Here is a 26142-nt window from a genome sequence, read left to right as displayed (position 1 = left end):
GTGACTGCTTATTGTATGTGGGGTTTTCTTTCGGGGTGATGAAAGCGTTTTAGAACCAGGTAGAAGTGGTGGTTACACAACATGGTGGCGAAGGCACAAAACGCTTCTGAATGGTACGCTTGAGAATGGTGGCTTGTATGTTGTGTGAATTTCACCTCAATAATAGTAGTAATAACAGTGTTCTGTTGGCTTCAGTTGTTTGGTGTAGAAGGACACTCTCAGGAAGTGTTTGTCGATTATGATGCGCATGGAAGGAACAGCTAAGACAGCCTTGTGTGCCAGTTACCCCTGTGACACCCAACGCTGCCCTACCTGAGTCCATCCTTAAGTGCGTGGAGGCGAAGGACTGAACCTCCCATGGCCAAGCCGACCCCTGGGTCTGTGGTACACGGGCACCATCGCCTAGATATTGATCAGTCTGTCTTTACCTTTAGACAGGAAAGGTAATGACAGAGCACCTTCACCCCAGTTTCACAGGTGGCAAAACGAGGTGCCCGTCTGGGATGGATGCAGGCTGGGGCAGCGTCTCTGGCCGTTGGTCAACATGACTATAAAAGAATGAGTGATTTCTTCTCCCCTTTTTCTAGAAGATAAGCGGATCCATGACTGGAAAATTCTACCTTTACCAGGAAAACATGTTTAAAATGACTAAATTACTAGGTTTTCCTCCACCCAGTGAGGGATAGGGCTATGATCAGACCCCCTTTTGGGCTATGGTTCCTTCGAGACTAATTGTCTTTCCACCTTTATGGCCGCTGAACATAGGACAGTGGTTTCGGCCTGCTTTATTGTTGGGGAAACCTCTCATGCACCCCATCTCCCTGGACCCTCACCTCAGCCTTGTGGGGTAGGTATTATACTCCCCTCCCAGGTCTGGCGCGGAGGCCCCTGGGTTAATTCATGGAAGGACACTCCACTGGTAAATGACCTCAGGCCACTCGGCACCACCTTCACTCCTAGATTTGCATCTCACATTCCACCACAACACCCCGTGGCCTCTTTTGCCAAGAGGAGCTCCCAGGGGCTTCGTGATTCCTGTCCACACTCTGGCTGCCAACTGCGGAGAAGCCCGCACAGGCTGACAGCTGCAGTGCTGTCTGAGCTCCAGCGGCTGATGGAAACTTTCTTGTTATCTCGCTGCCAGCGCTGGGCCAAGCTCTGAGTCAGATGAGAGAGCATTTTAAAAAAATCTCTCTTTGGGGGAGAGAACGCAAAGATAAAGATGAAATCTTTATCTCTCTTTGTCTCTCTTAGAACATAAAGATAAAGATGAAACTGACAAATATGTCATTACCAGCTTGAAAAACAGACGGCTTGAGATTGACCTGTTTTTAAAAGTGTGTGGCTGCGGGGACAGATTGCTGGGACTTCACTGGAAAGGGAAGCACCCTGGGCAGCCCAGCTCCCCAGAGCGGCATGTCAGTGGCGGGTACCTCCAGTCAGACTGACCTGATTCCCCCATCACTGGACGGATGACCCTTTGTGGTAGGTCTGCAGAATGTGGTGGCTGACTGCCCTCTCCCACACCTGCCTTTGTTCACTCTTCCTCTTATTGCTGGGCTACAAATTGCAGATGTGTAATACAGCTGCTGCCAGATGCAGGATCAGATCCAAACTCCTGATCTGGGAACACGAGTCAGGTGACAGGCCAGCTTACGTCTGCGTCCCCATCACTCTGTCCAGACCCAGTGGTCCATGCGCTGTCTCACTGGTGAGGCCACTTAGGCTCTTCTTGTTCATGAGACAGACCCTGGGGCTACCTTAGGGGAAAGCATGGGGCACTGGGGGGATCCCAAGGGCTGCAAGTGTAAGAGGAAGTCTGCCATCCCTGCTAACGACCCAGTGCCTGGAACCAATGCACAGTTCCACGCCAGGGGTCCACTTCAGTTACCGTTATGGATGAATCAAGGGAAACTTGGGGCGGGGGGGTGGGAATGGCGTGGACATCATTCTAAACTGTAGAAATGCCCTTTGCCCCGGGCAAGTGCAGAAGAGTTTTACCTTCGTTTCACCACTGCTTTGCTACTGTGAAGGCCCAGGGCTTGCAAACCAAGGGGGACCGCGCAGCACACGGCTCCCCCTGCACTCTCCCCTTTCTGTGAGCCACAGTTTCTGAGACCCCACTTTCCGTCTCCCACCCCCTGAAAAGGTCAGCCATCATGATGGCCCCTCACTCAGCCACCTGGGACATCCTTGGCCAGATGTGTGACGAGGCTCAGAGACAGACAAGGAGTCAGAGGGGGAAGGGTCTTGGGAAAGAGGCCAGTGGTTAGCGGCCCCGGGCCTCCCTTTGGGAGGGACATATGAACATATGGCGAAGCACTGGATCCGAAAGAAATGGAGTAAACCATTATCAAGGGAGATGGGGGATAACAAGGCAGTGGAAGCAGCTGACGAATAATCACGTTTACCAGGTTGTTGCAGGAAGGGGGACCCTTTCCAGGGCCCGAGAGCAGGCTCTTGTCTAACACTGGGAAATGAATTGTCCGAGGAGACAGACACACGTGCGGACAAAGCAAGAGACTTTAATGGGAAAGGGCGCCCGGGTGGAGAGCCAGCAGGGTAAGGGAACCCGGGAGAACTGCTCTGCCACGTGGCTCGCAGTCTCGGGTTTTATGGTGATGGGGTTAGTTTCCGGGTTGGCTCTGGCCAATCACTCTGACGCAGGGTCCTTCCTGGTGGCGCGTGCGTCGCTCAGCCGAGGTGGATTCCAGCGGGAAGGATTCTGGGAGGTTGGTAGGACATACGGACTGGCGTCTCCTCTCCCCTTTTGACCTTTCCCGAATTCTTCCGGTTGGTGGTAGCTTGTTGGTTCCGAGTTCCTTACCAGGACGTCTTGTTGTAAGAGAACTGATGCAAGTGGTTACTGTCCTGCCTGGCTGGGGCGGCTGGTTTCAGTCCGTGGTTCCCCTAACAAGGTGATCTGGGTTCCTGGGACACAGGCTTTGAGAACAGAACTGGGTGTGGCCAGGTGAGCTGGGGCTGCCTCACCGCACTGGGCACTGACCACCAGCTTTCTTTTCTGGAAAATTCCACAAAACCTCGATTCAAAAATCGCTTCTTCCATGCAGTCCTCACTGACTCCTCCAAGCCAAGCTGGTCATTCCTGCTTAGAGGGCTGCTTCCTTGGCTGGAACACTCGTGTTTCAGTGCATCCACAATTCTAAGCAGATGCCTGGTATGGATGGAGTGAACACTCCGTAAGTCCTGTGAGTTGGTAAATGAGTAAGACACACGGAAGAGTGAATTTCCTTTTATTCAAATACAGTGATGTGATGGGGGGAGACGGGTTTGAGACCAGCTTAGAAAGCTCTTTTAATTATTTTGAATTCTCCCAGGCAGTGTTTCCCGAAAAACAAGTCCCACAAAACACAGGTTCTGCAAAGATGTTAACAGGTGTTATCTAATAAAAGGGTTCTGTTGTCAGATACATTTGGAAAACAAAGCTGTACAGGTTTCTTCACTGTGGGGAATTCTTCGAGTCTTTAAAGTGTTCATGTGGATTCTGAATATAGGGTTTCCAGAACTCATTAGGTTGGACCATATGAGATTGCTGTTTTATAGTTCTGGGCGGGGGCGGGGGGGAAGCAACAATTAAATAGCAGTTATATCAGATGGTGGCGGGGGTGGGGGGTGGTGGGGGTGGTAGTGGGATGAATTAGGAGATTGGGATTGACATGTATACACTAACATGTATAAAATGGATAATAGGAACCTGCTGTATACAAAAATAAATAAAATTCCAAAAAAAAAAAAAGAACCCTCTTCCGTTGTTACTGGTGCTCTGTGCAGCTCCATTTGGAAAACATTGATCTAGGACCTTAGTTTTCCTTTCGTAGGAAGGGAAGAAGATGGGGAGGAGACTGGAGGGTTCATGGATGAGAATTTAAGTCACATGGAAAGCCTTTCCACAGGTACGTCCTGTCCCTGGAGATGCGGCTATGACTGTCCCCACCTCCACCCCGCAGCAGCCTCCTGAAAACCACAGTCCAGGGAGAGAACCTCTAGAAAGACCAAACACTTATCTGCGGGAGGTCAAAGCCTGTTTCCTCATCCCAAACAGGCAACAGTCTAGGTGGGCCCTAAAAGTCAGAAGAGCTGCAGCAAGCAATAATGAACAGGAAATAATGAGGAACAGATACCGGGGAGGCTGGAACTTTGCGGGCGTTCTGGTTGTCTGTCTGTAGTTGTAGAGGAGGGTTGTGTTTGAGCAAGGATGGGGGGAAGGCCTGCAGTGGGTCTAAGGAAATGAGGTCAAGGCGGCAAACACCACTGCTTCGGGGGAGCAGCATATCCACGGCCTCCTGGGTCCCTATGGAAGGTCAGGCTTTGCTAATCTGATGATTAGCGATGTAGAGCATCTTTTCACGTGCCTGTGGGCCTTCTGTTCGTCTTCCTTGGAAAATGTCTATTCAGGTCTTCTGCCCGTTTTTCAGTCGTGTTTGTTTCTTGGATGTTGAGTTGTGTGGGCCGTTGATATAGTTTGGATATCGACCCCTTGTCAGTCATATCATTTGCAAACATTTTCTCCCGTTCAGTAGGTTGTCTTTTCATTTTGTTGATGGTTTCCTTTGCTGTGTGAAAGCTTTTGGGTTTAATGAGTGAAGCACTTTTAAATCTCAGCCTTCTTTTTAGAACGCTGACCCCCACTGGGTTCACGACAGTGTCCCCTATGTCTGCAAGTACTATTGCTTCTTCATCCTGGTGGGTTTGGTCCTAACTTTCCTTCTAGCTTCTTCGCCCATCTGCTTCCCTCTGTTACCCCACTGCCCCCACTTTTTTATTTCCTGCTCCTCTTTCATCCTTTGCAATCTGCCTTTCATCCATCTCTTTATTAACACTTTACTTGCAAAGGTTTCCTGTAACTTATTTCCAGACAAATTCAGAGACCTTTCTTGTTTTTCAACCATGACCCCAGCAAGTATTTGAAACCAGCCCCCAGGGCTGGTTCTTTCTCCTCCCTCAGGGTCCCCGCGTGTGTGTGTGTGTGTGTGTGTGTGTGTGTGTGTGTGTGTGTGTGTGTGTGTGTGTGTGTGTGTTTGGTCCTAAGCTCGCTGTCCCTGATCAGAGAGACCAGATCTGAGTTTCTATATGACAAACCATCAAGGTGTTGTGTATATATAATAAGGCAGGCTTGTGAAAGTGTGCTCCCGTGTTCTAACATTTAAAACAACTGAGTCAGACTTTTGTTCCCATGTACTTAGGCTATCTTCTCAGTCTATTTCCGTCTACACGTGTGTGAATTTTGTGTGTGTGTGTGTGTGTGTGTGTGTGTGAGAGAGAGAGAGAGAGAACAGACCTGTTCCCAAGAGATGCTCTGCGCCTCCTATATCACGTTCCTGGCAGATGTCACCACGGCTGCTGCCCATCGCACCTGATGTTTTTGCTTAGGAAGTAGCTGTGTGGAGGACATGTTACTAAATCATTTTTAACACTGTAGTAGGTTGTAATCTAAAAATCGATGACACTTAACTTTATTATTCCTGCACTTTTCTCTTCTCCTCCTTGTTCCTCTCTCATCCTCTCTGCCTCAAATGCCAAGTTGAAGCAATAACCTTGTGAAATGAAATTGTTTATTTGCCTCCTGAGGAGACAGACTGTACAGCCAACCACAGAGGAAGCCCTTTCTAGCTCCTTGATCAACCTTGTTCTGCATCTGTGAATGCACTCCCAGAGCTAAGGACCACTAGACTTAGGAGAAAAACCCAGAGAATAGGAAAGAAGGACGAAAGTGAATAAGACAGCCTACCCTGGAGAAAACAGATAACCCAAGAGACCAAAGAAAAGACTGTAAAAATTCTAAGTCGTATGTTCATCCAGTTCAAGAGGATATCATTATACCCGTAAAGTAAGAACTGACTATAATGCAAATGGCACAGTCAGAGAATAAGAAAGTCATCCTCAAAATTAATACTGTAATTGTTAAAGAATTTTTTTGAAGTTCATTGGGTAGACGGATAAGAATATGCCGGATGAAAGGCCAAACTGGTCATCTGGAAGGTTAAGCAGAAAACAAGCCTCCAGTTCACAGACAGAAAGGCAAGCCTGTAAAATGGGAGCAGAAGCACGCAGGGAAATTTGTCCTAAAGGGCAGGAAAACACAAGCTTGCAGATTCAGAGGCGCCACCTGGTGCTGAGAAGTAGGAATGAACAAAGACCTCTCCCACAGACGGATCTTGGTGAGATTTCAAAACTCCAAAAAACAAGGATGAAAAAATTTAAGAGCTCGCAGAGAGAAAGATTAGCTTGAGTACAAGGAACCAAGAATCAAATGAGCAACAGACTTCTCAGCAGCAACATTGGGTCCGAGAAGATAACGGGATAATGACCTCGATATTGAGCAGAGGTCATCCGGGACCTAGAATTTTCTACCAGGTCAAGCTGTTAAGTCACAGAGCAAAATCAAAATTATTTTTACAAATGCAAGGACTCAGGGCTTCCCTGGTGGCGCAGTGGTTGAGAGTCCGCCTGCCGATGCAGGGGACGCGGGTTCGTGCCCCGGTCCGGGAGGATCCCACATGCCGCGGAGCGGCTGGGCCCGTGAGCCATGGCCGCTGAGCCTGCGCGTCCGGAGCCTGTGCTCCGCAACGGGAGAGGCCACAACAGTGAGAGGCCCGCGTACGGCAAAAAAAAAAAAAAGCAAGGACTCAGAAGTTTATCACCCACTCATCTCTTATGAGCTCAAGGAGGTCCTCTAACAAAATGAAGAAGGAACCTAAGAAAGGAGAAACAGGACACATAGGAAAGGTGGCATCACAAATACTGTGCAAGTCCACTCATAGCGGGGACCTGGAGGTGTCAGGTCCACAGAGATGGAAAATAGATCGGTGGTTGACAGAGGCTGGGGGAGGGGGACTTAGAGTTTAATGGGGACAGAGTTTCAGCCTTGCAGGGTGAAAGGAATTCTGGAGGTGGATGGCGGTGATGGTTGCACAACAATGTGAGTGTATTTAATGCCACCGAGCCATACACTTAGAAATGGTTAAGGTGGTAAATGTTATACGTATTTAATTGTTAGAAGTGACAATCGGGAAAGGAAGGAAGGAAGGGAAGGAAGGAAGGGAGAGAAAGAAAGAGGGAGAGAGGGAGAAGGAAGGAAGGAAGGGAGAGAAAGAAAGAGGGAGGGAAGGAGAAGGAAGGAAGGAAGGAAGATGGTGTCTAATTAAGAACTAGAAGGTGTGGTGGGATGAATTGGGAGATTGGGATTGACATATATACACTAATATGTATAAAATAGATAACTAATAAGAACCTGTTGTATAAAAATAAAATTCAAAAATTCAAAAAAACATAAAAGTAAATTTATCTATTTCTCCTTTCAAAAAAAAAAAAAAGACCTAGACGATGGAAAGAATGCCAAAAAGAATCAAGAAGGCATCCACCGGGCCTTGACTCTCGGGACCATCTTCTTCAAATGGGAAGAGTTTAAAGCCTTAGGATTGTTTTTCCTTCCCTTCACGTAGCAACCGGATTATATAAAGAATAATATGTTAGCACCAATATTGTAAATTCAGTTTTTATTTGGACTGCATTTTTTTTGAATTGGCCTGAGAATAAATCATAAATGAAATGTTATTTACAGAACAATATCAAACACTCTAACTTTGATAAAGGCAGAAAGAAAGCAGAGGTCGGAAGCATGTGCTCTGTATTCCTCAGCATTTATAAGGAAGACTCAACAGAGTAAGGTCGATAAGGAAGAACCCGTCATGCTGTCAACAGACTATCTAAATCAAGACTGTGATAAATTAAACCAACGTATTCATGGTATTTAAAGTGATACCCATCAGAGAATTGAAAATCAGAATTGTTAAAAAAAGTACTTTACCTTTTGGGAGTAGAACTAGGGGTGGGGAAGTGGAGATAGGGAAATTTATTACTTTAGACTCTTTTGAGCATTTTGAATTTTTTTTCCATGTGTAAGGATATCGCCGTGATTAAAAAGCAGTGTAATGGAAAACAACCACCTTTTAGTTTCCAAATAAGAGTGTGAAATGAGGCCTTTTTATGTGCCTAAAGTCTTTGACAAAGTAAAACTGGAAAATGGTCTTCAAGTTCATGGAAGTAATAGCATTTGAGATAGTACTAGTACTAATGAGGGTTTCCTGGAAAGCAGTAAAGGAAAGCCGGAGAGAGCAGAGCCCAGGGGTGTGGAGACCAGTTTCCACATCTCTGACAGGACGAACAATGGTACCAATCTCATAGGGCTGTTGAAAGGACCAAATTAAACGGCGACACTTGTTAGCTAGAACTGCACATGGCTCCCTGAATTCACACCTCTCATCCCCAACCTGTTGTACGTTTGGAGCCACCTAGAGCATTTGCATTCAATGTCTTTTTACTTTGAACTCAACATATCAAAAACCATATTCATCCTTTTCTGCCCAGTCAGTGCCCTTTGCAAACCTCCCCTTTGAGTTAACGCGTTTATGCCAGTTTCCTAGACTTCATCTCGGCACCCCTTCAGCCATCCCTGCAATTTCCCCTCGTGCCTGGGGACTCACCGAGGCTCGCCAGCGCCTGGCAACGCTCTGAGGCTGATCCGCCCACTCGAACCTGGTTCTCACCCTATGCCTGAATATGGCAATCTCTGCCACCCCGCCTCCCTTCTGTCCCCAGACTCTAGCTTTTCTGATATTTCAACATTGTTCTCCAGATCGCTCTTTCTAAACGTTTTGAGCAGAGAAATACGTTTCTAATTTTGTGACTCTAAAAGAATATCTAGATCGTGAATCCCTCAAAGATGGGAACCACGTCTCACACGTTTCGTATCCTACACAACACCTAATGGCTATTTGACGAATATTTGGAGTGGTGGCACCCAAGTGGACCCTCTTGCTGACACCGACTCAGTGCCCAGTCCTTTGGGTCCTGAGCAGGAAGGAGTCATAATGATCAATTAAACCAGAAGTCAGTGTGATGTGCTCTGAACCAGAAGGAACACATGGGCTGAGCATCTCCCAAGCTGTGTGGCTTTGGGCATGTTGCTTGACCACTCTGAACCCCACTTTCCTTTTCTGGAAAATACAAATAGTATCAATTTTGTAAGGTCTGGACAGGTTTAAGTCAGATGATGAATCTAGAACGCCTAGGACAGAGTTTGGCTGAATTGTTGAGTCCTTGTGCTGCAGATTGCAAAGCGAGAACTCAGAGTGGTTTAGGAGAAAAGCGGGGTGTTGTAAAGGATGTGGGTGCATCTCAGACACATGAAGGAAGGATGGAGGTGCAGCCGGGCTTCGGGCTTCAGGGATGGATGAAACATACATACGAACACCTCTGGGCCAGTTTTCTTGTTGTCAGCATGCCCGCAACACTGTCTCCTCCTATAGGTCAGCTTTGTCTACAAGATGGGGAGAGCCAGGAAAATGAGAGCTTCTGAGCTTTGCATCCTGTGCGTGAGGAGCCATAGCTGTGCGGACAGGTCCACGCCTCCTGATCCGGACCACGTGGGGCCCCCACCTGGCACCTGGCAGTCCCAGAATGGGTGTGCAGGGCTGAGCGTTAATTTCCTCCTGAGTTAACTTCCCTGTAAGAATACAAGTACCCCTGCCCTCCCCCCACTGCCCCCATTAGCTACTCATTGTGCTACACCGTCTGCCTTCGATGCACCGAAACATAGCAGTGATCTGAGACGTCAGAATCTCTCCCTTGCCTGGCTTCCGGAGATGCTTTGGTGGGAGTCAACTATGGGGCCTGATAATAGGGATTACTCATCATCCTAAAAGAACTACCAAAGTCTCATTTTGTTGAACAGTCCTCCAAAGAGATTTAACAGATCCTTTCCTCCCAATTTCTTGAGGCTCTCTAGTCCAGAGGAATTACAAAACCATGGCTAAGTACCCCTCCGCACCTCCAAACGTGTCCCCCATCCAGGCGTGTCCAGGCATTAGTTACACCCCGGACGCCACTTGCAGGGCAGAGTGCAGCCAGGTGCACTGACAGCGGTGTAGGTGTGACTGCAAGGCAGCTGGCCCTGGGCTGCCCTTCCCTGCAGCAAGGCCGCTCCCCCTGACCTGGGACGGACCCAGGCTGCAGCGCCTCTTCAGGGGACAAGAAGCAGGGGTCAGTGGCCGTCCACTTCCTGAGGGCTGATAAATCCTCTGGGTAGGATCATTCGCAGTTTGATTCTGTTGGTTTTCGAGGGGCGCGGAGCGGATGATACCAGCATGCTGCTGGGGGACAGCTGACTCCCCGGTTCACCTGCCTTTGCCCTGCCCAGGCATCCCGGTCCTTTGTGGGGCGGAGCATCCTTTGCACGAAGCGGGTGGCAGGATGGGTTATCTGCTGTGCTTGTGCACGTGCTCGCTGTCAGCTCCGGACATTTCAGCAAGGAGGGGTATCTGGCTTAATTCCCACCACAGCTTCCTTCCAGTGACACTCTGAAGTGGGAATGAAGCCATGGGAGTAGCTTTTGGCTGGAGTGACTGGAGGAGCGTGGTTTTCTGGGTCCATCGCTGTGTAAGTGGAGCCTAACTGCAGACGGTAGAATATGGACAGAACCAAAAAACACCCAAAACCCACACACTTGCAAACATCAATTAGGAAGTTATTTTAATTAGAGCGGGACTCACGTTAGAGTATCTTCAACTATGGACGTCTCTTAATATACTCCAAGACGTGACTTTATTGATATTGCTAAGAATTGGAGTTCAATTCAACTCTTCTGGAACACCGCCATTTTTCACCTTTCCCAACACTTAACTTCATCCGCTATGAAGAGCAGGGTTCGCAATCCATGGTAGAAGAGTGCGTTGAACTACTTTTTCCAAAAAAATAACACTCAGTTGATAACTTCCATTCTCTAGAGGGCCTTTTTGAAAGGCCCTATAGGAATTTTGTGGCAGTACCTGGCTGGGCTCTACCAACATTTTGTTTAATTAATGTGTAATATGATCAGAGTTGCCACCTTCCTGGGTTTCCTTCCCGCTAGAAGTCTGCGGCCAAAGACAGGCCAGGCAGGGGGGTGAGCATATTGGGGGCCAGTCTCCCCAGAAGGCTTAGCCAAGCTATGGGATCAGAGTGGGAACGAGGCAGCAGGACTGCCCCATTGGTGTGTGTAAGCCAGACACGTTGACCCTTGATGGCCAGGGGACCCCTACTGTCATGTGATGTGACACTGCCCCCTCACCTGGCCTGGTACCCATCTCCCAGCTTAGTGACAGTGCCCAGATGGGCAGAAGCGAGGAGGAATCTAAGCTGAGCTCGCCCGGCACCCTTGGAGGCTGCTGAGGCCACCCCCATGGCCACCATGGTCCCGTCCAGCAGCAGATACGCTAAGATGGTTCTTTCTCTATTTTCAGTGAGTGACCTGGGAACGAATAAGTCGATGTTCAGACTTTCTCCTAGAACTGGTCCCACACGTAATGTTAAAGGGCTAGAAGGGACATTATGAGGCTACCCCCTCCACTCTTCTCACCTCACACTTCTCTCCCCATCACAGCCGTCCCTGACTGGGGAGTAGCCACCACCTTCAGAGACCAATTCTCCACCCAGGGGAGGGATATTCTCAACCCCTCTTCAAGGAGCTAATCATATGTGTCAAAACCCTCTTCCCTCCCCTTTTCCCTTGCCTAAATCCCTCTGGCTGCAATTTGACTTGTTTTTCTCTTGTTCTGTCCTCAGTGGAGAAGGGAACGAGTAAGCCATCCTGTTTCACATCATTTCTCCACCTATTTTTTTTGGCCGCACGGCCTGTGGGATCTTAGTTCCCCGACTAGGGATCGAACACGGACCATGGCAGCGAAAGCTCTGAGTCCTAATCACTGGACTGCCAGAGAATTCCCCATCTCTCCAGCTTTGACGTTTGTTGTTGTCATTGTTGGTGGCTGTGTTGATATTTATTAAACCCCCACGAGATGTTAGCTGCTGTCTTAAATTTAATATTAAAAAAAGATTTCCAGAACTCATTAGGTTGGATCATAGGAAATTGCTGTTTTATAGTTCCAAAAAATAAAAAGCAACAGTTAAATAGGGAAAAAAGTCATAACATCGCTGCTCATTTCCTGCGTTGCTGTTGTTACCCAGAGAAATGAGACACCACAGGCTTCAGCCCTCGTCAGACCACTGAGTTCCATTGCAGAAGCCCCACTCTTGCTGAGATCATCTGACAGCTGGACCCACATGCAGAGGAGCATAGCCAGGCAGGAGGAAGCAGGATGTCCCCACAGCATCTCAGATTGCCCTGTTTCCACCCCAGCAGGGATTTCAGCTGAACCAAGATAACCCCCTTTCTCTCTACCCCACACAGGCGTTCCTTCCCATCCGCCCATGGAACCCGATGCCCATGAATGTCAGGCAAGGCCGCAATCACATAGGCGTCACTGTTTTGGGAGGCTGGAGAGTCTCTTACAGAAGACCTGTGAGCTCCACCCCATGTGCTTTAAACGAAGGGCTTCTAAGCCCTCAACTGAAAAAAAAGAAAATACTATTTGCTATAGCCTGAATGTTTTGCATCTGGGCCCCCAAATTCGTATGTTGAAATTCTAACCCCAAAGTGATGGTATGAGGAGGTCGAGCCTTTGGGAAGCGTTTAGGTCATGAGGGTGGAGCCCTCAGGAAGGGGATTAGTGCCCTTAAAAAAGAGGCCCGAGAAAGCTCCCTTGCCCCTTCCAGCATGTGAGGACACACAGAGAAAGCACCATCTGAGAACCAAGAAGTAGTTTCTCACTAGACACCCAGTCTGTCAGCATCTTGATCTTGGACTTGTAGCCTCCAGAACCGTGAGAAATACATTTCTGTTGTTTCTAAGCCACCCAGAAGCCAGTTTACAGTATTTTGTTATAGCAGCCTGGATGGACTAAGACACTAGTTTTTAACAGTTCACTTTCCGACCACCTACGTAAACTCCAAGAGCGTTCTAGAATAACTGAAACTTTTGTGAAAAGTACCCCTTGATGGGAGGGGACGGTTGCGGGGAGGAGGTGTTACTGGCATCTAGTGGGTAGATGCCAGGGATGCTGTTCAACATCTTGGGCTGTACAGGCCAACCTCTCACAACAAAATGTCAGTAGTGAGAATCCCTGCTGTGTACACACCATCCTGTAAGCAGAGCATTATCCTTCTTTCCTTTTTACAAGAACCTTAAATAATATACCAGGATTTGAGCCCAGGCCCGTCTCAACAAAGAGCCCATGCGCCCCCATCCCCACCGCGCCCAGAGGATGAGAGATGGAGATTCAGGAGGGATGGGGGATCGAGAGAGGCAGCCACACCCACCTTCCAACCCCCGAGAAGATTGGAGCAGGGGTGTGGGGTTGGAAGAAACAGCTTTAGAACTTATTCTCAAGTTTCCCCTTAGGACTCTGCCTCACCCTGCATCCCGGGGGTTTATAAGCCCAGGTTTGGAAGTTTGTTTTCCTTCGGTCTGCATCTGAGTTAATGGCTGGAGCTGTGAAAAGAGGTCCAGCTTCCTAACAGTATTGCAGCCACTTTAGATTCTTGTCCTAATTACCTCCCTAATGTGCACTTTTGCTGGAAGACCTGGGGGTGTGGACGCCGGTCGCATTTTTTTCTCTGCTCTCTTTCACCCCCGGGTTCCTTCTGCCATCTGTTGATCTCCAGTGTCTGCCTTCATTCCCTTAATATTATGTTCTTGCCGCCTGGGTCGTTTGTCTTGGTTTCGCATTAGTTTCGCTCTCAGGTAATCCCTCCACCTTCAGAGACGGTAACAATTACATTCCCTTTACTCTAAATCCGGGGGGAGACGGAGTTGGCCACCTCCTAAGGCACCATGTGGTGTGCGTTTGGCGGGGGGTGGGGGTGGGAAGGGCGTGGTACCCGCTGTGGGCGTGGCCAAGGTACAGGGCTGGGCAGAGGCGCAACTTCTTTAGGATAGAGATATTCAGATGCCAGCCCTTGCCGCCCACGCCTGGGAGAAAACCACAGCCCATGTCAGCCACCGGGGGTGGTGGGGGGCCGGGGGTGGGGACTGAGGGTCAAGCCTGGTTCTGCCCCTTGATGCTGTGTCACTGTGGGGGAGCCCTTTCTCTCCTGCATTAGTTGGGTAACCTAATGAGCCGTTGTGAGCATTAGTAAACCAAGTGCTGCTGGCTGCGTGCTAAATAACTAGAAAGGGTTAGTTTGCCAATTAATGTTAAGTCCTGTCCTCAGGACCGCACTATCATTAACATTAAAATGACTAATTAGAGCAAAATCTTTAACAAAAGAGCCACCAGCTGTTGCTTATGGTTTAGAAAAGCAAGGTTTTTCAAAGGGAGGGATTTGCCCCTCTGATGTCAGGAAACCCCTGGTCAGTCTCTGACTAGCTTTTTTTTATTTATTTATTTTTTTTTTTGTGGTAAGAGGGCCTCTCACTGTTGTGGCCTCTCCCGTTGCGGAGCACAGGCTCCGGACGCGCAGGCTCAGCGGCCATGGCTCACGGGCCCAGCCGCTCCGCGGCATGTGGGATCTTCCCGGACCGGGGCACGAACCCGTGTCCCCTGCGTCGGCAGGTGGACTCCCAACCACTGCGCCACCAGGGAAGCCCTCACTCGGTAGATTTTGACCTCTTCCCTCTTCATAACAGAAGTTCCTCCAGGCTCCAAGCCCTTGGTCTTGATTCTGACCAATATTGGTTATTCTCTTTCCTATTTGGATTGGGGTTGCACTCCCCCATAGATGTCAGAAAGGGGTCTTAACATTGTGCTTCTATGCCATGGATCCCAGGCCACTGGGGCAGTTCCTTCCTTTCCTCCCTCCCTCCCTTCCTTCTTTCTTTTTCATAGCCCTTCTTACCTCTCTATCAGATATATGCAGACCAGCACGGCTCTTCCACATTTGATCAGGGCGTTGGTGAACTTGGCAAGCTCACTCCTACTGGACAGGGCTTGGAAGATCATCTGTCCATCCCCAAGCTTCAAGCTACACTGTGGTCACACCATCTCAGAGCAGACTGTAGGAGTCCCTGCCATTTGAGGATGGATCGTCAATGTCTGTGATGACGTCATTGGGCCACCATATCAACCTTGGACTTCTCGTTGCACGAGCTAATAAAACCCTATGTGTTTAGGTCCGGGGTCATCAAACTCTTTCTTTAAAGGGCCACATAGTAAATATTTTAGGTTTTCAGACCGTTTGGTCTCTCATTACTCTCTGCTGACATAGAGAGCCAAACAAAACAGTCACAGACAGTCCATCAACAAACAACCATGGCTGTGTGCCAATAAAACTTTATTTATGGGCAACAAATTTTGAAATTCATATAATTTTCATGTGTCACGAAATATTCTTTCCTTGATTTTTTTTTTTGACTATTTAAAAATGTAAAAATCATTCTTATAACTTCCCTGGGGGCACAGTGGTTAAGAATCATTCTTATAACTTCCCTGGCCCGGGAAGATCCCACATGCCGCAGAGCAGCTAAGCCTGTGCACCACAACTACTGAGCCCACATGCCTAGACCCTGTGCTCTGCAACAAGAGAAGCCACCGCGATGAGAAGCCCGCACACCACAACGAAGAGTATCCCCTGCTCGCCGCAACTAGAGAAAGCCCGTGCAGAGCAATGAAGACCCAGTGCAGCCAAAAATAAATAAATAAAATAAATTAATTTAAAAAATCATTTTTAGCTTGCAGGCCATACAGAAACAGGCAGTGGGCTGGATGTGGCCCCTGGGCTATAGTCTGCTGACCCTTGGTTGAAGCTACTGTTCTGTGGATTATCTGTTACTGGCAGCCTCGTGCAATCTTATGTGACGTAGTGATGGGGATGAACCTTTTTTTTGGTTTTATTAATTAAAAAATGGCAAGCATTTTAATTTTAATTTAAAAAATGGCAAGCATTTTTTAATTAATAAAAAGGATTAAAACAGTCAAATTCAAATGAACTCTGGGACTCAAAAACTTCTAGTTTCTAGTTGCAAAATCAACACATAATGGAAAAATCCAATGACATTTAAAAATGTAAGATCCATTTTTCTAAAATAAATTTATTAATTTTTGTCTGCATTGGGTCTTCGTTGCGGCGCACGGGGGCTACTCTTCGTTGCGGTGCGTGGGCTTCTCATTGCGGTGGCTTCTCTTGCTGAGGAGCACGGGCTCTAGGCACGCGGGCTTCAGTAGTTGTGGCACGTGGGCTCAGTAGTTGTGGCTCGCGGGTTCTAGAGTGCAGCCTCAGTAGTTATGGTGCACGGGCTTTGTTGCTCCCCGGCATGTGGGATCCTCCCGGACCAGGGCTCGAACCTGTGTCCCCTGCATTGGCAGCTGGATTCTTAACCACTGGGCCACCAGGGAAGCCCCCAAAATGTAAGACCCATTTTTTTATGGAGTCCTTTTACTTGCATTTGCGAATACAGCGGTGCACCCATTTCAGAGATTACCCTTAGCAAGATCTGCTTTTAACCTGTATTGTGTCACATCAAAATACTGTTGTTCTGATTTCTTACGGAAGACGTGAAGAAACTGCTTGCTCTTAACAGCTGATTAAGTATAAGCCTGTTGAGTAACTATAAAGTACGCAAAGAAGACCAGGGGATTTGCCAATGTGATGAAGTGTGTAACTGGCTCCATGGTGTCCCAGGGGTTCCCCCACCAAGCGAGTCGGGCCATCCAGCCCGCAGGAGTCTGCTGGCTTTGGCTTCTGAGCAAAGCTTCGAGTCTACGTGCGTGTATTATAGAAAAATGATTCCTAACCCATCGTACTCTTTTTATGTCTGTTTCAGAGGGTCTTGCTGTTGGAGTTGGATTTGGGGCTGTAGAAAAGACGGCATCTGCTACCTTTGAGAGCGCCAGGTAAGCGGACACCTAGTGCCTTAGAGCGTGGCACTGCACCCGGTGGTACCCGGAAGTGCCTGTTGCCTCGGGTGAGCTGTCTGCACGTAACTGTGCAGCAGCCCCAGCCCCCCAGGTCTGACTGGCGGAGGCGAGGAGGAGGTCAGGGCAGCTCATACCTGAGAGAGGTACTCTTTCAAGAAGCAGGTTTACACCACGTTTTTCCAATGAGCTGTCTGATGGGTAACCGTTTTGAAAACCAACCATGGATAAATCCCATGCTGTTCTCCAAACGCTTTAAATGTATAAGTACATGATAAAGACAGTGTCCTGGGGGGACTGGTTCCAGGACCCGCCGGCAGATACCAAAATCCTCGAATGCTCAAGTACCACAGTCAGCCCTCGATATCCACGGATCCTGCATCTGCAGGTTCCACATCCGCGAACTCAGCCGTGGGGGGATGGCAGGACCCGGAGGGCCAGCTGCACCTCGAAGGCAGCAGCTGACGCTTCTCACCGCCCTCTCCTTTAGAAGCCCTCGCTTTCTCTTTCTGGCCACTGGCCTCTCCTGTTTCCTCCCCCTTCCATCTGCTTCTTCACAGGCTCTTCTGCAGGTTCGTGTCCTACGGCCCGTCCTGAAATGTTGATGTCCCCCAGCGCTCCATCTCTAGGGCACCCTTTCTTCTCACTTAGTGCACTCTTTCTGGGGATTCTGCCCCATGCCTATGGCTTTATTTTCCGTCCGTTTGCTGGTGATGCCCAGGTTGATCTTCTGCCTAGATTTTTCTCCCAAACTTATTCTTACGGGTCTGGCCACCATCCATATGTCTCCGCTTGGGTGTTCCGCAGGATCCCCGCACCCAGCATCTCCAAAGTTGAACTTATTGTCCCCATCTGCTGTCATGCAAACCCCCGTCATCACCTGGTACCCGGTCGACCAAGCCAAACTCACTGTCATCCTCGGCTTCCTATTTCCCCTCGTCTTCCCTAGACAATCAGCAGGCCTTGTAGATTCTTCCTTTCCTCTCCCTCCGTTGAATTACAGGGCCTAGATAAGGCTACAGCCTTGGGACCATAAAGAGTCGTCATAGAGATAAGCTACCTGGTCCACCTGTGCCCACAAAACCACGAATACTACAGCCTCCAGGCTGAAGGAGGGCGGGTGGAGCCTTCTGTCCAAGGGCAGCAAACTCAGATGCCTGTAGAGAACTAAGAGGTAGCAGATAAGTGCAGACAGGCAGGTGGAGACAGTTGGGAGTGGCAAGGACAGAGGTAAACTTCGAACAGACAGCACGCACACTGTTTAAAAGGTGCTGGAAGTCACAGTTATTTTGAAAACATAATTCGGGTCAAAGAGATGGTCCAGGGGTTTCTGTATCGAACCACACCTTTCTCGCTCCACTGCCCTCTGACGGGTATAATCTCAAACTCTACCTTTTACCCGCCTAAGGCAATGGCACCGTCCCTTTAACGATCTGCCCTGTGTCTATGGATCACGGTTGCCAGGAACTAATTCCTCACGGAATCCCTTTCTCCCCTCTTCCCTCGTTCCCAGCCTTGTGTGGGGCCTCTTTACACCCCATCACCTCCTTTTCTCGATTCCCTCAGCTGCTCTGGGGCCCCAGTGTGTCGCTGTAGTCACTGAATTCTAATGCTTCGTGTTGAGGGACGTGTCTGCTCCATGAAGCCCCAAACACACGTGCGGGCTGGCGCAGTTCTAGGTTGAGATCTTCTCTGTTCTCAATTCTTCTTCCTGCCTGTCAGACTCCCAAGTCACTTCCTCGCCCTGACTCCAGGGTCATCAGTAACAAGATGCCTATGGCGAAAATCACAGGAGCCATGGATGGGGAGAAGCCTTAAGAATGTAAGAAATGTCACCAAGATCCAGGGCTGATTGTGATTCGTCATGCCCCGTGGGGCTGACCCCTGAAGCATCCAAGGGCCATGTCCTCCCAGAGCTCGGGGAGCTGCACGTGCTCCAGAAATGTCTGTGCCGGCAAGTGACAGCTCAGCCCCACGCACTGTGCTCACGGGCCAGGCTTCCTGTCTGTTGGCACCATGTCTCCTGCAGCCTCAAGATGTCAACTCCGATGTCCCTCTATTCTGTCACCTGCACTTTCTGCTAATCTTTATGTTTCTGAAGAAAGCAAAGCGAAAGCCTTTCCAACCCAACTCCCCCCTTCCCTAGACCAGACAGATCCTCTCTGAGTTATATAAGCCCTCCACGGGACTGTCCAGCTGGGATCGGGCTGGGGCACTGGACTGGGTATTTTCAGCTTCATAAAACCCTCTGATAAACAAGCATCCTTGGGGGTTTTTATGCCCCTACACTCTACCCACCCCCGTCACAGCCGGTGGGCAGAGCCCTTAGAGCTTTGCCCCCATCGCCACTGTGTCTGGGGTATCAGGAGTAGGGGTGGGGGGAGAGCATGTCCATGCAGGCCACAGAGAGGGAAAGAGGGTGACCTCATGCAGACCCTCTCCTTCAGCCTGTCTTCCCCACTTACAAATCCGTATATAGTTTGTGATTTGGGTTCTTCCTTTCAAATTCCTCTGATCTTACTCCTCAGTGGTGAAAGTCAGAACAGCCCCCAGGCAAGGCTCGTAAGCCTTCTCCGCCCTTAGCTCATGCTGCAGGACGGGGGGGGGGGGGGGGGACGACGACGACACACCTAAAGCACAACATGCAAAGGTGGCAGATAGAGGAATGAAAAGAGACACAAGGTGGGTGCTGATCCAAAGAAAGCAGGTGGGAGTCCGCCTGCCGATGCAGGGGACGCGGGTTCGTGCCCCGGTCCGGGAGGATCCCACATGCCGTGGAGCGGCTGGGCCCGTGAGCCATGGCCGCTGAGCCTGTGTGTCCGGAGCCTGTGCTCTGCAATGGGAGAGGCCACAGCGGTGAGAGGCCCGCGTAGTGAAAAAAAAAAAAAAAGAAAGCAGGTATTACAATTTCAGTATCAGACCAAGCTGACTTTAAGGCAGACAGCCACAGAAAGAATAAAGGTCAGTACTTAATGAAAAGAGAAACAACGTACCGGGATGACAGAACGATCCCGCATCTGTACGCCTCTAGCAACGTCAGCCTCAAAATGCTCAAGAAAAATTGTCAGCATCGCGGGGCACAGCCGACAAAACTGCAGTCATGGTGGGGAGCACCACGCCCCTGTCTGACGCCGATAAAATAAAGCGTTACCAAATGTACATCGTGGACACATGTAGACCCCCAACCCAGCAATTAGGAAAACGTAAACATTCTTTCCAAACACACGTGTGTATGTTTCCCAAAACTGATTACAGTACTGTGCCACAGAGAAAGTCAGATCAATACCATTCAGACCACACCCTGACCTCAGTGCAGTGTAATTGAAAATCAATAGCAAAAGAGATAGCTAAAATAATTGGTTAGTGGGTGGTGAAACCCTCAGGTGCCATAAGATAAGCACAGGGAGGGATGCGAACCAAGTGACCTAAGAAACCAGTGGACGAAGGGCAAGGTCTTCCCCCATCTCAGGGGCGCTTCGTAGAACGGGTGGCCTTAGACCAGGAGCGTGGCGGCTGTCCACCTGGAGAGGCAGAGGTGATGAGGTCAGTTAGTACTGCGAGCTGGCGGGTGCGTGATGTCACCGAGATGGGATTCGTGTGGCGCTTTATGGAAGTAAGACTGGAGGCCAAAGGAGAAGTGCATTCTTCAGCAAGAGGCTGACAGCCTTGGTGGGTTCCGGTGCCCGGCAATGTTAAAGCCCAAGAGGAGACTTAAACATTAATCTGGTTCAAAGGAATACTTTTGGGGGGAAGAGGTAGACAGATCCGTGCGAAGAACCCAGCAGTTGAACAGACGCGATTGACACCACTGCTACGTGTTATAGCAGCTGCGAAGAAGATAAGGGATGAGTTGATGATGGTGGGAATGAAGAGAGATTGGTGGGAAGAAAGCATTTTAAGCGCAGACCAAACAGGCAGCATTTGTCAACCGATTCCGTTGTCGTGTGGGAGGGAGAATTCAAGTTCGGGAGACATAAGTAATCACATAGGTAGCTGAAAGGGGCTGAGAGGGAAGGAGGGATGGGTGTCTGCATGGATTCGGGAAAAGAAAAGAGTTAGCTGGCAAATGCTTGGGACGTGTGGACCAAGCTAGCTGAGCCAGAGAGAGTTCTCTGTTCATTTAGCGGAGGGGTCGGCAAATGATGGCGTGTGGGACAAATCTGGCCCACACACGCTTCTGTGAATGCAATTTTATTGGAACACAGCCATGCCCAAGTTCCCCATCAAAGGCTCTGACACCGGGAAAGAGGACAGGTAGGTCCCCAGCATATAATTTGTGTACGGCTGCTGCCATCTAGTGTTCTGATGCTGTTACTTCATCAGGTATATGGAGTGCCCCTGCCCCCGGCCCTCTTCCACCTGGTCCACCTTCCTCCTGCGCTAGATAGCCTACATCGTCGGGGGATCCCTTCAGAATTCATCCCCTGAAGGATGACGAGTCTCAGCCAGCCAAGGGCAGCCTGTAGTTCAAGGGAAACACAGCTTGCTTCTTTCTGATCTGGTCCCTCAGCAATTTCTTTGGGTTTCACCGCAAAGAATTCTTCAGACCTCCTGTCCTTGGGGAGTTGGCTGCTTCGGGCGGTTTTTCCCTTCTGAAGTGTCATTACATCCAGCGCACGCGTGCTCCGGAGAGGAAGCATGCCCTCCGCTCTCACTTAACTCAGTCGCAGGCATAATTCAAACCGGCAGGGAGAGCGAGGTGATTTATGCTTCAACATTTCGCTTCACGCGTTGCTTCCTACTTAAGCTCTGACTTAAGCACAAGTTGAGAGGCGTCTGTAATCCAAGAGCACACCCTGACCGACAGGCACCGCAGGCATCCCGGAGCAGGCTCGGGCAGAGGACGCTGGCCGCACACCTCACTGCGCACCACGCAGAAGCCACAGAGCACAGGCTGGATTTTTTTTTTTTTTTCTTCTGCTGAGCGCCCCGACCAGCCACTGCTAATCAACACCCAGACACTTAGTAAAGGATGCCTGGTAGCTTAGCCTGCATTCGGACCTAACATAGCTCTTTGAGTTACACATGCAGGCATCAAAGTAAATTTTAAGGGGTGTGTTTGCCTCTCGGATCAAAGAGTAAAGCAAAAGTCGGGTGTATCTTTCTGCCTGGCTTCTAAACCAGTTATGCCTGTTGAAATAGCAACGCTCGTTTGAGACAGCAGCTGCTAGTCAGCCAGGCAGCCATTTGTTTCGAAACAAGGACAAGCAGTCGATGGGTACGTCTCTGGGCGTAGCCCCGTGTGTGTGCATCCACCTGTGCAAGTCGTCCACCTACTTCCGCTCAAGTTTATTCAGGGAAACACGTTGCAGGGGGAGGGAGGGGATTTAGGGAGACAAAGGATGCGCTTTCTCATTAGAGTTCGCCCAAGCGCCTCTTAAGGAGCAGACTGCTCTCCCAGTGTCCCCAGGCCTCCCTGTGGCAGGACCAAGTTTCCAGACGAGACCGTCTCTTCCTCAAGGCTGCCCATCTTGACCCCCTCCTGCCCGCTGAACTGGGTCTCACCATTCGGCGGGGAGGCAGGAGCCAAAGCCCAGCCTAGGCTCCCGGGAGAGTGGTCTCTAGCCTGAGACGTGGAACCCCGGCGTGAGGACACACTCTGACTCAGCCAGCCACACCCATGCTGTTCTCCCCACCACCCCTCCCTTCCATCACGTCAGCAGAATTGGAAGTCAATTCTTGCACTGTTGCTTATTTGCAATAGCAGGTGGCACTTGAGCAGATCCATTTTAGTGTATGCAAACAAGCCCTTCTCTTGAACCCGTGAAACCACCTTGCCTGGAATTCTAGAGTCATCTACTGACAGCTCCTTCCCGCAACTTCTTCTTCCTGGTCCTCCCACACAGCTGCTCGCCTTACCTTGAATTATTAAGAGCATTTGGCAGTGGTGGAGGGCAGGCCGTGGTTGGCAGACAGTGCCACCGTGCGGTAGTGGGGCGTCATAGCTTGACTCTGGGTAACACGCGCCTGGCCATCTGCCCGCGTCTTTGGCTCTTACTACCGACGTTTCCGTTTCCACGTGTGTCACATGAGAGAGGTGGGTTGCATCTGTGGTTTTAAGACCACCAGGCTTTGTGGGACAATAAAAGGGTCCCCCAGGCATGTGAAGACTGATGTAGAAATGCCTCCTTTTATATTTTGCAAAGTAATGGCGTTGAGAGAAAGCTGCTTTCACTGCCCCTCACACTCTCTTAGAAATTGTACTAATCACCAAAAATTAGTTCGTAAACTCAGGATAGAACAAAGTCCTTTCTGACCCCAGACAGGAACTTACTTCTCTCTCTCTTTCTTGCTCCATTCAAATTCATGAAAACCTTGTGCAATAATAATATGTAATTATGTTCTCAATACAAATTAGTCCGTTAAGTCCCATTGGCTAATGCAAAAAGATGACCTTGACTCTCCAATTTATTCTACTACTGTCTTTTTTTTTTTTTTACTACTACTGTCTTTTAATCTATGTTGAAAAGCCAGTTTCTCTAAACCAGGATGATATCTTTTTTTATTATTTTCTTTTGTGTTTTTCTTCCCTGTCATCTTTCCGTGTACACAGAAGCCATCTCGCGGGGGAGGGGGGCAGGGGAGAGAGGAAGTTACAGCCTCGGGAGGGATCTTGATTCCTGATTCCTGAATTACTAGTTTTATCCAAAAAAGAGAGCAATTTAGCTTGGGAAAGAATCTGATCCTGGAAGAGACGAAACTCCATTTAATTGATTAATTTTTTTCCTGCTGCTGTGTGGAAATGGGGGCTATAGGACAGGGTAATATCAGGGTGTAAGTCTTGACACAGATACCCATGAAATATGCTCATTTGCCCAAAACGGGGTTTGCGGTGTGAGCTGAGAGAAGTCAAGGAACACAGGCGACTCCAGACCCTTGTCCTCTGCTCCCACGGCCGCGAAGAAAGCAGGTGCTCACACGTGGGGAGGGGGTAGAGCTCCCCCTGCCGGCAGCTGCACACGCGCGCACGCGGGGAGCCCTGAGGACCCAGTCAGGGAGGCCCCGGGGATGCCCTGGGGGGATGGGTATGGGGAAGGGGACCGGGACCCGCGCTCCCCAGGCCCCGTGATGTGGCGCAGCCGCGTTCCCAGAGGGCAGGGGCGGCAGCCGGAAGCGGTAGGCGCGAAGCACCCTCTCCCAGCTCTGAGCTGGGGCGCCCGTGGGACTCGGGGCTGTTGGCTAGGGCTGCAGGATTGGACGTGGCCCTCTGGGGAATGAGGCGGCAGAGCAGTGCCTGTGTCAGGGCAGCTCGCGACTCCGACCTTGTCACCATCCATGCAGCCCCACCCCATTTGGACTCCGGGCAGAAGGCCGGATGCCCACAGGGGTGGCTTCCAGGCTGCCTTCTCTTTCCCCATCCCCGCCGTTCATGCAGGGTGGATGCTACAGCAGGAATGGAGCCTCGTACCTGGCTCCGAATGGCACCGTTGAGCCTGGAGCCCTGGAATGCAGGCGCATGTCACCCAGCTGTGAGCAAACTCAGAGTCAACCCCGGCGGCTTCCAGACGGGACGGTAAAGAGCTGAGCACCGCATCCTACTTGGGAGCGACTTAATCCCCCCCTCCTGCATCCTCCCCTTCTATCCACCCGCTTCTCCCAGGGCACAGCCACAGAGCTGTGCAGCCGTCACCACTCTCTGCTTCCGGAACATTCTCGTCACCCCCAAAAGAAGCCCCACACCCATGAGCAGTCAGTCCCCTCCCTCCTCCTCGTAGGCCCTGGCAACCACGAACGAGTCTACTTTCTGTCTCTATGGCTTTGCCTGTTCAGCGCATTTCATGTAAATGGAATCAAACCATGCGTGGTCTTTTATGTCTGGCTTCTTCCACTTAGCATAACGTTTTCCGGGTTCAACCGTGTTGTAACTCCTTTTCATGGCTGAAGAATATTCTGTCGTATGGCCGTACCACATTAGTTGACGGAGGTTTGGGTTGTTTCAGCATTTTGGCTATTACAAATAGTGTTGCGGTGAATACTGGCATACAGGTTTTTGTGTGGATGTAGGTTTGCATTTCTCTTGGGTACGTACCAAGCAGTGGAATTGCTGGGTCGTATGGTAACTCTAAATTTAACTCTTTGAGGAAGGGAGTTTAACAAATGACCTTCTGTGCCAAAACAAAAGGATCCAGATTGGGCCAAGAGTTTATTTTAACCTTGAAAGTTCCATTCGCCAAACATCATCATAGCAGGAGCCCTTCCCAGGCCGATCCCCTTCCTCTCGGGCCTTAAACCACAGGAATGCCGAGTGTTACAACCATAGGTGGTCCTTGCTGTGTGCTCCCTTCTGTGCTGTCCTCGCCCTTCGTTCTCTTGTTGGCTTTTCCATGAGAAGGCTCGTGGGGGAAGGACCCGTGAGTTGCCCCATTTTACGGACAGGAAAGTTGAGTCACCAAGAGGTGCTCTGTCCACAGCCTCAGAGCTGGTAAGGCGAAGGGCCAGGTATGTTCCTGGGTCTCTGGCTGAGGACCTAGCCCTTTCCTGGAGCATCTGGTGGCCTGTGAGGTGCTTTGGCCACCATGAGAGGCTGAGGGACAGAGCCCGCGGGGAGTGGGCAGGCAGGTCTCGCTTCCCGCTGAGCTTCCTTTGCTGCAGACCCTCTTGAGTAGGTGTGTGGTTGGGGGTGGGGGTGGGGAGTATGGAGCAGGCTGGATTCCGGAGTCAGGCAGCCTGGCTGCATGCCCCGGCTCTGCCACTTACCGGCTGTGCGACTTTGATGCGTTGCTTTTTTTTTTTTTCCCCCCTGTTCCTCTGTTTCCTAATCTGCAAAATAAGAATAATAATCGTTTCTACCTCAACGGGTCGTTCTGAGAATTAACTGAGTTTATACGCGCAAAGCCCCGGCACAGGGCCGGCATGTAGGAAGGCTGTATACGACGCGGCTGTGATGTTTGCTCCCTGGCCTGCCTGTTTCAGACACTACGCTCCAGAGAGATGCCCAGCCCACCCCTGTCCCAGCCCGGGCTCCAGGACAAGAGCTCCCTGTCCCCCCTCCCCTCCCCCCACCCCCCAAAAGAGAACGAGTTCAGAAGCGGCTTCCACAGTCTGTGTGGACCCAGCACGCAGGCCAGAGGTCCGGGTCCAGGCCTCCGTGGTCTCTAGGTGTTGCGTCTGCTCTCCCGTGTCGTGGGCTGCATGCCCGACGCTAGACCTTAGTACCCTCCCCCTGTCCCCGCCCCCCCGCCTTGGCCCTCCCAGGCTGACTTTGCTGTCGTGTCTCAGCACGGGGTTGGCGTGCTGGGTGTCTCTTGCTCTGGGCTTGCTCATGAATGTAGCTATTTGTCCATCCCGCACCCTCACCTGGAGCCTCTTCTCTACCCTGCAGGGGACCCAGGACCGGGCTGGGAGTGGGCTGCTCTGCACCCGGCCTCAACGGCCCGCCTGAATTCTGCAGCTG

General features: G+C 50.2%; 1 protein-coding gene across 3 annotated transcripts in view; it reads left to right on the top strand.

Annotated features, from left to right (window-relative positions):
• SLC39A11 (solute carrier family 39 member 11) overlaps window positions 1-26142 on the top strand; it is a 342388-nt gene that overhangs the window by 257460 nt on the left and 58786 nt on the right. For all 3 annotated transcript variants that reach the window (XM_082860153.1, XM_082860152.1, XM_082860154.1), the window contains one exon: window positions 16658-16727. In XM_082860153.1, coding sequence (XP_082716279.1) covers window positions 16658-16727 — 70 coding nt within the window. The remainder of the gene's footprint in view (window positions 1-16657; window positions 16728-26142) is intronic.

Source organism: Leucopleurus acutus (assembly GCF_964270905.1).
Source record: "Leucopleurus acutus genome assembly, chromosome: 19".
NCBI lineage: Eukaryota > Metazoa > Chordata > Mammalia > Artiodactyla > Delphinidae > Leucopleurus > Leucopleurus acutus.
The sequence above is the reverse complement of the archived record's forward strand: the minus strand, read 5'-3'. Positions and strand labels throughout refer to the sequence as shown.